General features: G+C 41.1%; 1 protein-coding gene across 1 annotated transcript in view; it reads left to right on the forward strand.

Moving 5' to 3' along the window:
• The window catches only part of LOC133129436 (coiled-coil domain-containing protein 85C-A-like), a 65,555-nt gene extending 50,586 nt beyond the window's left edge, over positions 1–14,969 (forward strand). Inside the window, exons 3-6 of the mRNA XM_061243534.1 lie at positions 3,809–3,910; positions 10,401–10,493; positions 11,193–11,291; positions 12,373–14,969. Coding sequence (XP_061099518.1) covers positions 3,809–3,910; positions 10,401–10,493; positions 11,193–11,291; positions 12,373–12,462 — 384 coding nt within the window. The 3' untranslated portion in view covers positions 12,463–14,969. The remainder of the gene's footprint in view (positions 1–3,808; positions 3,911–10,400; positions 10,494–11,192; positions 11,292–12,372) is intronic.
• The last annotated feature ends 193 nt before the right edge of the window (positions 14,970–15,162 follow it).

Below are 15,162 nucleotides of genomic sequence, written 5' to 3' on the forward strand. Positions count from 1 at the left end.
TTTAAATATTATTTATTTATGCTATTTAGCAGACAGAAAGGTGTTAGATATTACAAATATTTGTATTAAAACATTTCTATTGAAATATTTGTACAGTTTTTTTCCCACTGACAGATCGGGGATGGGGCGGCACCCGATGCCCCCCTATTGAGTGGCCGCCACTTCTTTCACAACGTTTTCAGCTTGATTGTCATCGTCTTTATAGCATCTGAACTAGAAAATGTGTTGTTTTAGAAAGCAGACTTCTAAATACAGAGGTCAAATACATAATTGTTTTGGATTCAAATACTTTTCTGTGCTTGATTGATCTTGCCTGGTGCTACTGAGCCAACCAAGAGGAATAGAAGGCATGGTTTGCCGTTTCTGAGAGCATTTCATAGATTACAATACACCAGACAAGCTGAGTAATGTGTTGAAAATTATTTGAATCCAAAACAATGACATATTTTGCCTGTTAGAAAGTACTGGCGACATAGTGACAAGCTGCCTTTTGAAAAAGCCATGCCCTAAAAATAAAGCTATTTTAAACTTGGTGACCTGCAGTTATATAACACTATTTCAATGCTTGCATTATTCGCGAAGTGCTATAATCTCACTTAAGCAGTAATCCTTACAATGGAACAATATGGGCAAATGAAAGTAAAGAGAACCTATTGCACAACAAAGCCCTGCACAATACAGTATACACAGAGCGGGTGTGTTCAAGGCAAGTCGACTCTGATGATTAAAAGGGAAAAGCCATAAAAAACAGTCTGCCATCAGGGTACACTCCTCTGTCTTTGACACACTTGCAGTCATTCACATGTACATGTTCATATCCTCATGACAATTAATTTATGTCCCCCAAGTCTCCTATGCTGAATCCTACACCACAAGAACATTCAATAAAAATCCAGTCAGGCTCAGTAAAGTTTAGAAAAGTATTTGAATCAAAAACAATTGCGTAGTTGACCCAGGTCGGGTCCTGAATGGCCGGTTTGGCCAGCTGAACACGGCCTGTTTTCATGGGTTAGAGGCGCACACTGCTACAACAGCAGCAGCAGCAGAATGGGAGGTGTATGTCAGCTGCTGCTTGAAGTGTCAGCGGATCTCTATTTAGCTGAATCCTCTGTGCCAAATATAATTATCATTTGTGCTGTTCAGTGGGGATTTTTATTTCCGGTAGCGCTGTAGTTGAGACGGATTCATCCCAGTCCCAAGACAGAGCCAGTGAGGATTCAGCAGAGAGGGAGATGGTGAAATAAAGAAAGAAATGGATAAATAAAGAAATAAAAAAGAGCCCTATGCATCTGCTGCCTGTCTGTCTCTGCCTCATGATTCGTGTCTGAGGAACAGCATGTCGCTAGAGACTGGAGCAGAGACTCACGCACATATATACACACAGGCAAGCACACACTGACACACACACGCATACAGACATACACACACTCAAGCAAACACGGACTGAGCACCTCACTCACTATAAGTAGATCATAGTTGTAATTGTGCATCCGAAAAAAACGTTTTTGTGGTATTCCATAACAAGCATTTAATACTAATGCGATGCCTGGACCAGTTAGGGCCAAGTTGTTTCACTCACACTTAAAGCCAATCATATTACAGTCTTGAAAAAAATTTAGGGGATGCTTTTTAGTTTTCTAGTTTGTCAAAAACTCTAACTTTTTGACGACTATAGACCAGCCAGTGTATTTCTGCAATGCCTTGCTGCAGTTGCAATTGCCTGCATGAACGGTCATGCTTTCATCGCCTCATCCACAGATGGATGACCCAGTTTAATAATTCTAGAATAATTCTAAATGGAGGCATATGTTTACATTTACATTTATCAACTCAATAATTATTTGCACTCTTCATTAAAATGAGCAAAAATGATTGCTTAACCAGTATCCACTTTGCCCCCTTGAGGTTTAGTCGTCGACGTTTTAAATTATAGTTGCATTCATATTCATATCATATGAAAAACTATGACGTAATAAAACTGCAAAATGGCAATTCCTGATTGTTAAAAAGACTCACCGCTAGCGAGAACACCAGTTTAGATGCTTATCAGCCTCTTATTTGCAAAGCAGGACAATAAAACTGCAGGCTGCCAATGGCCACACTCACGGTTTGCAACCCTCACCTCGCCACAGACTCAGACAATAGAAGGCATATAACAATCCATGTTACCATTTCTCTGTGTCAAAAATTCAGGTGATGGACAGCTTAGGAATATTGTTGCATTCGCAAACTGACTAATAGGGCTCTGGTTAACCTAATTTTGAAATTAAGTTCCATTTTAAATGTGATGTGATGGTTAGAAAGCATTCAGGTGAGTAATCCTTTTTGGAGAGCTTTTGGACATGACTTTGGGCATGCGTGAAAGTTCATTTTCTTTACAATTTGTATACAAAAATATGTTTTAATAGAAAAATAAGCTTTTCTGTGTCTGGACAAAAAGATATGCAGATGTTTTGTATTCGGAGAGATTTGGGGACATCTGGGTGCAGTTTTGGGAAAACTGCACCCATGCCTGTCGATATCTTTATCATAAGTTGACATCAAATTTGTGCACAAATATCAAAAATCTTGACCGTGTGTGCAGTTAATAGTTTTTGAGATATTTACAGTTTTGTAGGACGAGTACAAAATAGATGGAAATTGCCCTCTAGGAGAGGAAAAGTGGACGGGGATAAAATAAATAATGCACTCAATGATTCACATTTGTTCTGCTCAAACATTTGGGAAAACTAATTTCACGCTAATAGAAATGTAAAAAACATATTTTTGAGTGGTATGTTTCCATAAATATGAGGGTCAAAGTCATTTTAAAAGACATTTTGAAATAAAACCGAATAATGAAGAAATGATCTATTTTTAAAATTGACCTCAGTCTCCAGAGACTTTATTGCTGCCTTTCACCATTTTCAGTTTCACTGGGGTATAAGTATGGCATTCCACACATGTAAGATCCCATCCATCACTATGCAGAAAACTGCAGGGCTTTCAACTCAGCTGGTTGTTGACCTACACAAATCTAGTAAGACCTACAGAAATCCAAAAATAGTTTAATATGCCACTAAGCACACAGGCTGAAAAGAAGCCGTACTTCAATTTCCTGGCTTGGCCTGGGCTTTGCCCCCCTGGAATATGGTTACCCACCTTTTAATAAAGGAGGACTCTGCAGATCTGATTGTCTTAGCCTTTCCCCTTATAGTCTGCTTGGCTGCTTATTAAGGGCCCATGTGAATGTTAGATGTGTAATGCTCACCTGTGTGGGGGTGGGGGACTAGTTCAGAGGGGCTTAGAGATAGACCAAACACATACATGTGCACACATGCACACACATACACACACATACACAAACACACAGAAACACACACATCACCCACATGCACACTCCTGCAGAGAGGGGCCCCTGCAGACATCCTGGAGTTGGTCAGACAGTGCCTCTCATGCTCCCTGCTTTTTACATTACAATACAATACAGGCGTTTCGCAGCCTGTCTAATGAGAGAGTGCAGAACCATAACCAGGGAGAAGTGTGTTGAGATCCCTTGGGGGAGTACAGTTTATGGACATTTATTGTCTCTCAGTCTTTACCCCTCTTTACTCTCCTGATATTTTATTGGCCAGTCGGAAAGGGAATTGGTAAAGTCAGTGACAAATCAGTCAGACTTATTTCATTCATTTGACACATTTACTTTCCCAGTGTGATAAGTGTAATTTGCAGCAGGGGTCCTGAGGGCTTGTTATTGTGTATGGGGCGCCAGGCAGTGTTCCTGATGATTTAATGTGTCCCTTTTTGTGTGTTCTTCCTTCCCCAACAGAGCAGCTCTGGTGACCTTAGGACCCTACGGAAAGGCGCCCTCTACCATTCCGAATCGCAGCTTTCCGCACTTCTGTCTCCACACCAGGACACCCTGAACAGCGTATGTACTCACAAAAGGGTGTGGCAGGGTCTAAGACCCAGAACATCCCTTCTACCACACAGTTCTCTCACCCTTCCTCAATTCAGTTCAACTTTATTTGTATAGGGCTTGTTAGAGTACTGTCATAAAGACGCTTTACAGAATTACAGAAGGGAAAACACCAGGCCCAAGCCCCCAAATAACAGCCATGTGAAGTGAAAACCTCCCCAGTGGGGAGAAATCCTCCTCTGGCTGGCAGGTCACTGGTGTAATGGTCATTGGATATAACAGAAATATACTAAATCCAATATAACTCTCCAGGAAATCAACCTAAACTTTTATTCAGCAAGAAGCCCCACCCATTAACCAGGTTTGGTAGCTCATGTTTCATTCATCTATTCAGCTTGAAGGCTCAAACTGGCACCCTTCTGGTTAAAAGTGCAGTCCCCTAACCCCTTTCCACACAGTCTGCCCTATCTAATTACACAGATTTGACTTAATCCACTGAAATTGTTTCACCGTCTGAAGCTTAAAAAGTACCATAAGGCCTAAAAAGATTGTATCTTTCTGAGCGGATTTAGATCAGATTTTTATTTAACAGCAAATAGCAGCAGCTTCCAAACAGAGCTTGACATGTAACCCTAGAGAGAGTGAGTGAGTAAAAGAGGACAGAAATAGACACTTGATTGTGTATAAGAAGGGCATAGAGGCACTAGAAAAGGTTCAGAGAAGGGCAACCAGATTGATTCCATGTATAAAAGATAAGTTATGAGTATAGATTTAGGATGATTAATCTCTTTAAATTTAGTAAAAGGAGGCTTTGGGGGGATTGAGGCTTTTAAATTCATTAAAGGGATTAACAAAGTGAATTATATAGGGGATTCTTCAGGTTGAGTGCGGTTAGCTGAACGAGAGGACACAAATGGAAATTGGCAAAGGAGAAATTCCGTACTGATATTAGGAAGTATTTTTCTGCCAATGGAGCAAGTGTTCCCCAAGTCAAGACACCTCTCAAACATTATCAGAACAGCGGACCAAACAGGAGACTCCAGCTTCCAGATCAGTCCCCTCAGGAGGTTTCAGGTCACATACATAGGGTGGCCTGTAGGGTAGTGGTTAAAGTACATGGTTCGATCCCCGGTGTAGCCACAATAAGATCTGCACACCTTGAGCAAGGTCCTTAACCCTGCATTTCTCCAGGGGCGGATTGTCTCCTGCTTAGTTTAATCAACTGTACATCGCTCTGGATAAGAGCGTCTGCCAAATGCCATTAATGTAATGTAACATAAACGTGCTGTTCAAGGTATCTCAGCTTCAAATAGCAATGGGATGGGGGACCCTGTACCTTGAAGGCTGTTACTCTTTTATGGATTCCATATCTTCATAATGCTTTTAATAATTACATTTATTCATGATTTAATTTTGTGATTTGACTTTTGGCTACATTTTTTTAAATTATTCTTTTTACGCTTCACCTCCTTTTACTCACCAATTTAGCATGCTCATTCGTACACAGCCACAAAGTTTAGATGAGCACAGTCCTGTGAAACGCGTGATGTCACCGGCTGATTCTTTTCATGCTGCAATCAAGCTAAGATCGCACATACCTGAGATGCTTCATGTGTCCGGATTGATCGACAGGGTGTTGCTAGATAATGATGACACATGGGTCCTGGCCCGACTGAACCCTCCCTTGGGGGGAGCTACTGCCAACTATACATCTCCCGGAGCAGCAGCCAACGGCCACATTATTGGGATCAGGCTTGGGTCAGATATGTAATTGTTTTGGATTCAAATACTTTTCTGTGCTCGATTGATCTTGCCAAGTGTAATTAAGCCAACCAAGAGGATCAGAAGGCAGGGTTCACACTTTTTCAGAGTATTTCATAGGTTCCAATACACCAGAAAATGTCAGTAAAGCGTCAAAAACTATTTTAATCCAGAACAATTACGTATTTGACCCACGTCTGGTTGATACAATGGGGACTGTACGAGAACACTCCCTGACCAGCGTGCTTCACTGCCACCCTTATACACCATCTGGATCATGACAACTTTCAGTCCCAAACAACTGATCCTCTAATGCACCACTAAACTTGGGTCTTTATTTATGAAGCATTTCTGAGTAGGAGAGATCACAACACCAGGAAAACCGATCAGTTATGCGCTTTTAGATAATAAGGATCAGTACTCTTGAGTGATGGGGTTCCTAAGAATGCTTGGAGTTTTCACCATATGCATGCAAGATGAAAGCTGTGTGTGTGCGAGAGATTAGGCCTGCCAGGGAACTGCATGTGCCAGGAGCATGCATCTCCACTGCTGCGGTTATCAGGGGGGGAGAGGTGGCGGCCATGTTTGCTCATCCCCTCAACCAGACAACAGTGTTTGCTGAACGGCACCAGCTCCATTCATCCAAGTTAAACATTAACTTGTGAAAGCTGCTCATCTCTTTCCAAGACTTCCAGGGCTCCAGGATATTCCTGTGGAGCTAAACATGCCTTGCTATTTCCATGGCTCTCAGCTTGCCCTGTGTAACCATTGGGGTAGCGAATCACTCATTCTCTCATTCTACACTGATGAGCCAAAACATTATGTCCATTATGACAGATGAAGCGAATAACTTTGATTTTGTTGTAACAATGGCACAGGTCAAGGTCTGGGATATATTAGATGGTAAGCAAATAGTTGGTTCTCATACTCAATGCGTTGGATGCCATAGAAATGGGCAGGTGTAAAGAACTGAGCGACTGAGTCGGCGCATCTCTAAAACGGCAGAGCTTGTGGGGTGCTCCTGGTCACCAGTAGTACTTACTGACAGAGGTCCGAGGAGGGACAAACCACAAACTGCTGACATGGAGTTCAAGATGTTGCCCTTGCCTCCAATTTCCCCAGACCTCAATCCGATCTGTGGGATGTGCTGGAACAACAAGTCCGATCTATAGTGGCTCCACCTTGCAACATACAGGACTTCTGGGGATCTGCTACTAATGTAGCTGATTTTTGCATGCCGTTTTGGCGGCATGCAGAGGACCAACAACATATTAGCCAGGTCATAATGTTTTGGCTCATCCTTGTATTCATAAAGGGTTAATTGCATTGACATTGTTTGCAAATAAGGCAGATTTAAAATGTGTGGTAACAGCGCTCATGGTAGGACAGGGAATTGAACTGCATTGCATCATTCAATTATGTCCCAATTCACAAATTAAAATTGTGCAATTTCTTTGTTGCCTCTCCATAGTGACAGTGTATGTCTGTCTTTTTATTGTTCACTTGTGACTTATAAAAAAAAAGGAAAACACAATGACAAAATGAACCAGAGATGAGCAGGGAGAGGATGCAATCTGTACTATGAGTATTCTAGAGAAATATTAATGCTTTATGACAGTGCAGTCTCTCCTGAGAAGTTCCTATTGATTATCTTGGGTTTGTCTTGTGCAAGGTGAAATCCCTCTTAAATGGAAAACTGAATGTGTACTGAAGGAAGAGAAAGGCCAGAGAAAGAGCAAAGGAGATTGTTTCTCTTGTTCAGGTAGAGAGGTTTGCAACTGAGCCATATTTACTCAACCTCTGTGTCAATTTCTATTTGGAAGCCACACACTTTTCAGTGACACATCTGTGGTGTGGCATGGAGGGGAAAGATGAGCTCCTGTGTTGTAGAAGCTGTTTTAAATCCATTTGATTTTTCTTGTTTTTGCTCTGAGTGGGGAACTACACTGTACTCAACTGCAAAGCACAGGAACCTGTCCATCCATGTTTAAAATATCATCCCATACCCTTACCTACAGTGTACTCTGAACACATCCCTCAAAGCAGAACACCACATTGTTGTGTTGAGTACTGCAAAAACGCATTAAACCTGTGCCCTTTTTATGTTCGGGAAACTTTATCAGTTTATTGATGATATTAAATATTGTTTGTATATCTTAATATGTACAGGTTGTAGGTTTGAATGGTTTATTTGTTTAACAGAGGCGTCACTGTCATGCAATGAAACAATGAAATGCCAATGACGTACCACTCTGTTGGGTCACCTACCACAGTCAGCACTGGCATGGTCTTCAATATCAGACTAATTCCATCACGCAAAGAACAGAGCATGCTTCGGTTAGATTGAACTAAGGCACTAAGTCCAATGAACTAATGCTGCTTGAATGTTTTTGTTGCCATTTAAGGCGCTTATATTATGGATGCACTTAAATGCTTAAATGGACAGCTCTCCCAGCCGTTTAGATGCAGTTCATATCTTGGATTAACTCCTGAGATTATTCTGAACTACAGACAGAGCACTCATATGAGCCTCAAGATGCTGGAGGATAATAGTTGTACAACTGCAATCCTGGACATTTCTTTCATTCAACACTTTAATACTTTGGCCTAATACTTTAAGACTTTGAGTTCATGTTATTGTGATCACGATAATGTGGTCTCTGACCTGCAAGGATCAAGAGAGCGGTGCCACCCCTGTGTTGTATTGCTTTCCTGTGGAGTTGGGTATCACTGATTTATATCCAACAGATCCCAACACAACACCCCTCATTCTGTCAGCAATTTTGAGACATGCATGCCATTAGACCATAAAATTAGGAATTTTGATGATGAATTGTCTAGACTTAACATGGGGGGAGACAATGGTAACATACAGTTGTACCGGCAGTAGACAGGCACCTGGTCAGTCATACAGGAGATGAGTGAAGGATAGGAGGATATTTTTTTTAGTATTGGGATGCACCCCCTGTAACTAGCCAGTTCTGTTAATGTTGGGTACTATATTGTCTTTGCTATATTTTAGCTAGATAATTACGGCTGGGGTGACTATTATCTTTTTAGTATGATTTTTGTGGCAACTCTCATGTCTAGTGCTTGGTGGAGAGCAGGCTAATGTTAGCGTTAGGGCCAATTCATTGGTAGTAGAATAATATGGATTGAGAGTTCAGTTTCACGGCATCATAAACAAAATCTTTTTCAATCCTTAGGAAGAGTCTTGAACAAATTGATGTATATTTTACTCTCTTTTTTGGAAGGTTGTATGAACTGTGTTTTTGTATATAATTAGGGTAGAGTGAGGTGTAGGGGCGCATTACTGCTGCCATCTACCTGCCCATCACATGGAAGGTCAAGACTAATTTGTTCCTGGCAGATCTGTCAATATTGTAAAACTCCTTTACGTCCCTGTACCATTTCCCTCAAGTTGAAGACGTGAATAACATCCCCAAGCCTGGATCAGATTCTTATTCTGCTTTTATGGTTCAAATATTAGCTAGGTTTATGTAGGACTATGAATTTGAATAGCTGATTTAGTACAGAAATTACAGAGCATTTGTCTCTTTTAGCAGCAATGCCAAGAACCACAGAGGCATGGAGATGCCCTCCTATCCCAGTATCCTTAATTTCCTCAAAGCCTGCTCCCATAGAATCTTGTAACACATAGGCGCATATCCAAAGAATGAAGTGAGTAAATGCAATGTGTGCCAGCAGTGCATGCAACTCACTTGATCAAATTTGATTAAAAATGTTTCCAGCTTCCAGCTTCCAGCGGTGTTTAGAGAGGCCACTGTTTGTATTTGTATTTATGTTTGTTTATTGAGACAGCTAGAGTATTTGTATCCGGAGTTTGTTTGATCATAGAGTGGAAATGGTAAAAACCTGGCAGATGATGCACATTTTTTATTTAATTGTATTTTTGTAATTGACATTCATATTGTTGGGATATTAAAGTAATTGTTGTGGCTGTGGCCCCATTGTTACACTGTATAAAGGTCCATATTGTTGTGATATTAAATTAAATTAATTGAAGTCATTGTTCTACAATCACCAATCATAATAATGGAGTATAACAACAGACTGATGTTATGTAACATGAAAACGTGAATGGCTAACAAAACAATAGAGACAGCTGACTATTGGCACCCTGGCAAATTAGAATTAGAAATGTCTTTCCGATTTTAAATAATTAGACCAGCTTAGACCAGCTTAGTCATTCGATCCAGTGTTGTGGCTATGGCTCCATTCTGTTTCTAACCGCATCAGCCAAAGCCAGAATAATCTGTATCCATTCAAAAACAGAAAATAAAAGAGAATAAAAGCATCACCTTTCACTGTGTTTGGACTTCTGTAGCTTTGCTTTAGTAATATTTAGAGTAATTATAGATCTATATATAGAACAAACCCCAAACAGTTACCTTTCAGAAGAGACCAGGATTATGCCTGTAGTGAAAAGCGTTCAAGAATAGTAACCATTTTATTTTGGAAGTGTCATGCTCAAGCTTGTGTCAGGGGGCGAAACTTAAGGGGTTAAGGTTATATTACATTAGTGCTGTGTTACTGTAGGGTAGGTTGGAATCAGAACATTACAGTAGGTGGTGAGATATATTTATATTTTTTATTTTTTAACTTTTGTATTTTATGCTTGTGCTGTTAACTATTGTCGAGGGCTTCTTTTAGATGTGTTTTAATCTTGCCTGCATATATAAAGAATAAATCAAAAGTAAAAGAACTATTTTGTCCTCAGGGCTCCGCCCGACTTCCGACCAGTGAGTCCTCCCCCACAGCCGGGTACCTACCTCCAGTGCAGAAGCCAGAGGCGGTGGTCCATGCAATGAAGGTACTTCAGGAGACATTCCCCCCTTTCCTTTGGGGTGGGGCAAGGTGCCTGGCCTACCTCATGTTAACGGACAAATTAAAAAACGAGCTATTATCTAAATATTTCCCATGAATAATTCCATTGGAATACAGGCTGACAGATTTGTGTTTGGTTCAATATGTAGGTTTTAATTTTGGGAAAAGTTTAACTGTTTAGCTCATTTGCACATAACCAGCTGAGTATGAAACATACTTGCTGATTTTCTCACATATGTTTCACTGTTAGTCGTTTTTTTCCCACCAACTGAAATAGAGTGAAATGTTTCCTTTTGAGTTCATCTGTCTACACATTGTGCCACCATGTGGGAGTTCGGGGAATTACAGTGGGACAGATTGCAAACATGTTCATAAAAGTATTAAAAAGTATATAAGCTTTTTTAATATAACAGAGATGGCCTAGAAAAAAACCTTGATAACATAACCATAATCCTCCCAAAATAGGTTTTTGTTTTCATCATCCATGTGAGAATAGAATTGCCTGAAGATGATGTCACTAAATGGACAAAATAGGGAGCCCAGCAATTTGATAGCCACAAGTTGTTTTTTCATTATTTAAGGCTGGGATTATCTATCTTAAATGTTTTATATGTATTTTAGTCTTCATTATTTCAAACCATTTTTGAACATTGCTAATGCTGTCCTCATGTTTTGTTTTGTAAAGGTCCTGGAAGTTCATGAAAACTTGGACAAGCAAATCCCAGATGACTATGAGGAAGACCTCAGTGAGAAGGAGAAAGCAATTGTCCGAGAAATGTGCAATGTGAGCATCACTGTGTTCCAGAACCCCCTGATTCACCCTCTTTCTACCTTTCTGCTTCAGTTTCTTTCATACTCTCCCTCTTCCTTATAAAATCAAAATTCAAGTGTGGTTAATTTAATTTGAAATGACCTTATACCAAACCTTTTAGAGGAGCAATATCTATACTGTCTAAAATAACCTGAAATGTACAGTACAAGGCTGCTAATGCCACCCTACATTAAAAGGTAACTGCACTCACTATTTCAGCCTGGCTGAATAATGTTCCCGCATATCTTGATTGACGTCTCCAAAGAGGTACCCTGACATCACGATTGGGGTGGGGCCACAGTGGACTGCAGAAAGTATATTACAAACTTTAGAGGGCAGCAGAAGACACTTTTATACCAATTTCTTTCTGCCAAAATGATATTATTTCAGAAATGTTTAAATAATGGCATGGGTTAAAATGTTTCACGATAAAGCAGGCATAGAAAAGCTTAATCTAGAGTGTAACTAGAGTGCTTCTTCTTTGTTCCATCCATTCCAACCTTGCCCACTAAGTAGAGTCCTGGGCCTTCTGCTTAAGTGTTCACATAGTCATCAAGCTCAGTCACGTGACAGGCTAGAAAGGAGATGGACATAATGACCGCCATCTGGTCAAGAAAATTACCTGTAGCATTGACTCAAGTGTGAAGTTTTGCCTGGAGCATGTGGTGGAAACACCGTGTTTCTGAACCACTTGTGGGCTTGGCTGTTCTGCCAACTAGGGCTACAGGTGCTCAGAAATCACAAAACCTCTGCCTCTTAAGCTTCCAGGACGATGTGCTGTCCCAGCATCAGTCACGACAGCCACACACCAGCTTGATTACATCACAGCCTGCCACAACTCTCACCCAGGACCAATGACATTGCCAACCGCAACAAGTATTCAAAAACATTACAGCTGTAACACTTGCCACAAATCAAAGCGTATGTAGAGGTGCTCCCAGCAAATTCTCCAACAATTACTACCACCTCCATCGCAACATAAAAAAACTACTACTGTAGCACTAGCGATAACAAGCCCTGTAATAACTACTCTATGTACACGATTTCTACCCAGGTGGTGTGGCGTAAGCTGGGCGATGCAGCAGGTTCCAAACCGTCCATCCGACAGCATCTCTCTGGGAACCAATTCAAGGGGCCGCTGTAGGCGACACCCCTGGGAACAACTTCTCCAACCATGTGACCTCAGAAATCACAGGCATCCAATCATCTTTGCCCATTTTCCCATTGCTAAGGCTTTGGGCAGCTTCACTTGAGTATTCCAGGACTGTGACCGACCAATCCCACAGCGGCCTGAGACACGGTCCTTCATCGTTGGTTTCTTTATTTCGTTGTACCTATCAAGTATTTGTGCAGCTAGCTTGCACTCATTTGCCAAGCCCGGTGAAGAATTTGGGTTTATACTGTCAAAGGATCTATAGCTCACCTTATCCGCATCAAGCAGTTTATAGTTGGATTTTGTTGGGAGTCTGTGTTGATTTTAGCCGTACATGTTTGAGCTTTGTACAGCCTTCACACCAAAACCCACAACAATTTCTGAGCATTGTGTGACTGTGAATATTGTTTGTGGATTTGGAATTCTCTTGATATGGAGACCCAGTTTTACGGTTGTTTTGTGTCTTCCAGGGTAAAAGCCAATGGCTTCAGGTCTATTTGTGAAATCCATTGTATAAATACTCCCTTCTGCTTTAAAAGATGTGTATTATAAATGTAGAAATCACGTTTGAGAACGTGTATAGTTTAAAAATAGAAAGTTTAAGTGGCAATAACTTCCAAAACTGTAGCACTATTTTGTCACTATATGCTTTCCATTTTAGAGTGGCCATGCTACACCAATTATAATTGACATTTTTGAAAGCACATTGTTAGACTGTACGGAGGGCTTTGGATGAGGTAAGGCTCTGATAAAAAAAATTTTTAACAGAGAAATTATTTTTCTGGGTCCCCTGTGATAAACAGCCTATGCCTGTATATGGCTATGTACATGCCATTGTTCCAAGTCTTCCTGGCCAGAAGCTATGTTATGAATTATGAAAAGCTGTGTTGCACATAGGTCTTCTTATAATGATGATTGACAGGCGACAATCACCCTCACCACTTCAGGCAGGAGCGGCCATTTCAGCTGATTCAACGTTCCATCACCCATGGGACGTTGCAGGCCGATTGGTCAATTAAAATTAGTTTTTGTCTCTTTATTTACTCAGTTGTGCCAAACAACATAATGAAAGTCAACCAATTGCAGCACCCTATTTCTTCTATGAGGATTTGATCAAAGCTTAGTTTAATAAATAATATTACACATGAAAATGCTGCTTGTTTTGTGGGTGAGGCTTACAATTTAGAGACCAGGCCTAAAGTTATATTAAACACAAATGAGCCAAAGTATTATGACCACACACAGATGAAGCTAATAAGATTGATTGTCCTGTAACAACGGTGCATGTCAAGGTCTGGGATATATTAGAGGGTAAGCAAACCACTGGTTATCGTAGTTGATGTGTTGGATGCGGGAGAAATGGCAGGCGTAAAGACCTGAGCAACTTTGACAAGGGCCAAATCATTACGGCTAGCTGACAGGGTTGGAGCATCTCCGAAACGGCAGGGCTTGTAGGGTGCTCTCAGTCAGCAGTGGTGAGTACCTACCGACAGTGGTCTGAGGAGGGACAAACCATGAATCGGCGACAGGGTGTTGGGTGCCCAAGGCTCATCGATGAGTGAGGGCTACAAAGGCTATCTCATCTGGTTCGAACCGCAGAAGAAAATGGTTGTTAGAGGAATGTGTCACAACATACAGTGCATTGCACCCTGCTCCATATGGTGCTGCGTAGCCACAGAGTGCCCCTGCTAACCCCTGTCCACCATTGAAATCGCCTACAACGATGGGCGTGTCGTTACTGCACCCTAGAATAATGGAAGAAGGTCTCCTGGTCCGATGAGTCCCCTTTTCTTACATCACGTGGATAGCCGGATACGTGTCCACCCTTTATTAGGTGAAGAGATTGCACCAGGATGCACTATGGTTCTGCTGGAAAACCCTGGGTCTGGGCTTTCATTTGGGTGTCAATTTGACACGAGCCACCTACCTGAGGGCAGTGGCCTCTTTCAGCCGGATAATGAACCCTGTCACACTGCACACATGGTCTGGAATGGTTTGAGGAACATCACAAAGAGTTTGAGGTGTTGCCCTGGCCTCCAAATTCCACAGATCTCAATCCAAACGAGAATCTGCAGGATGTGCTGGAAAAAGTCTGATCCATGGTGGCTCCACCACGCAACTTACAGGACTGAAAGCATCTGCTGCTAATGCCTTGGCACCAGATACCACAGGGCATATGCAGAGGTCTTGTAGAGTCCATGCCTTGGCATGTCAGAGCTGTTTTGGGGGCACATGGAGGGCCAACAGCATATTAGGTGGGTGGTCATACTGTTTTGGCTCATCAGTGTATGTATATGTGCAACACTGAACTGGGATACAAAGAATCTGCAGTGTAAATAGAAACATCTCCTGTAGTTACTATAGCATGCTTTGTAACCTTTTGTTGAGCTATACATAGCTGAAAGTGGTCCAATATTTTTAGTGAGTTTGGAAAATTATGTAATAGGCTACTTTTAGATGATTTTGAAAATAAAATAAATGCTTCCTTTGCAGTTTCATTTGTTTCATTTTGTAATGGCTCATGAAATGGCATTGTTCAGGATTCAGTTGCAGTGCCGATGGCACACGGTGAGAATGTCCACAAATTCTGTTTTACCCTGTTTAAATCTCAACTAAAAAAAGCTAAAAAGCACCTACTTTTTCTTTTAAATGATAATACAAGCCTACTTTACATATGGCAACATACATTTA

This window comes from Conger conger, chromosome 5 (assembly GCF_963514075.1).
Source record: "Conger conger chromosome 5, fConCon1.1, whole genome shotgun sequence".
In the NCBI taxonomy this organism is placed as follows: Eukaryota; Metazoa; Chordata; class Actinopteri; order Anguilliformes; family Congridae; genus Conger; species Conger conger.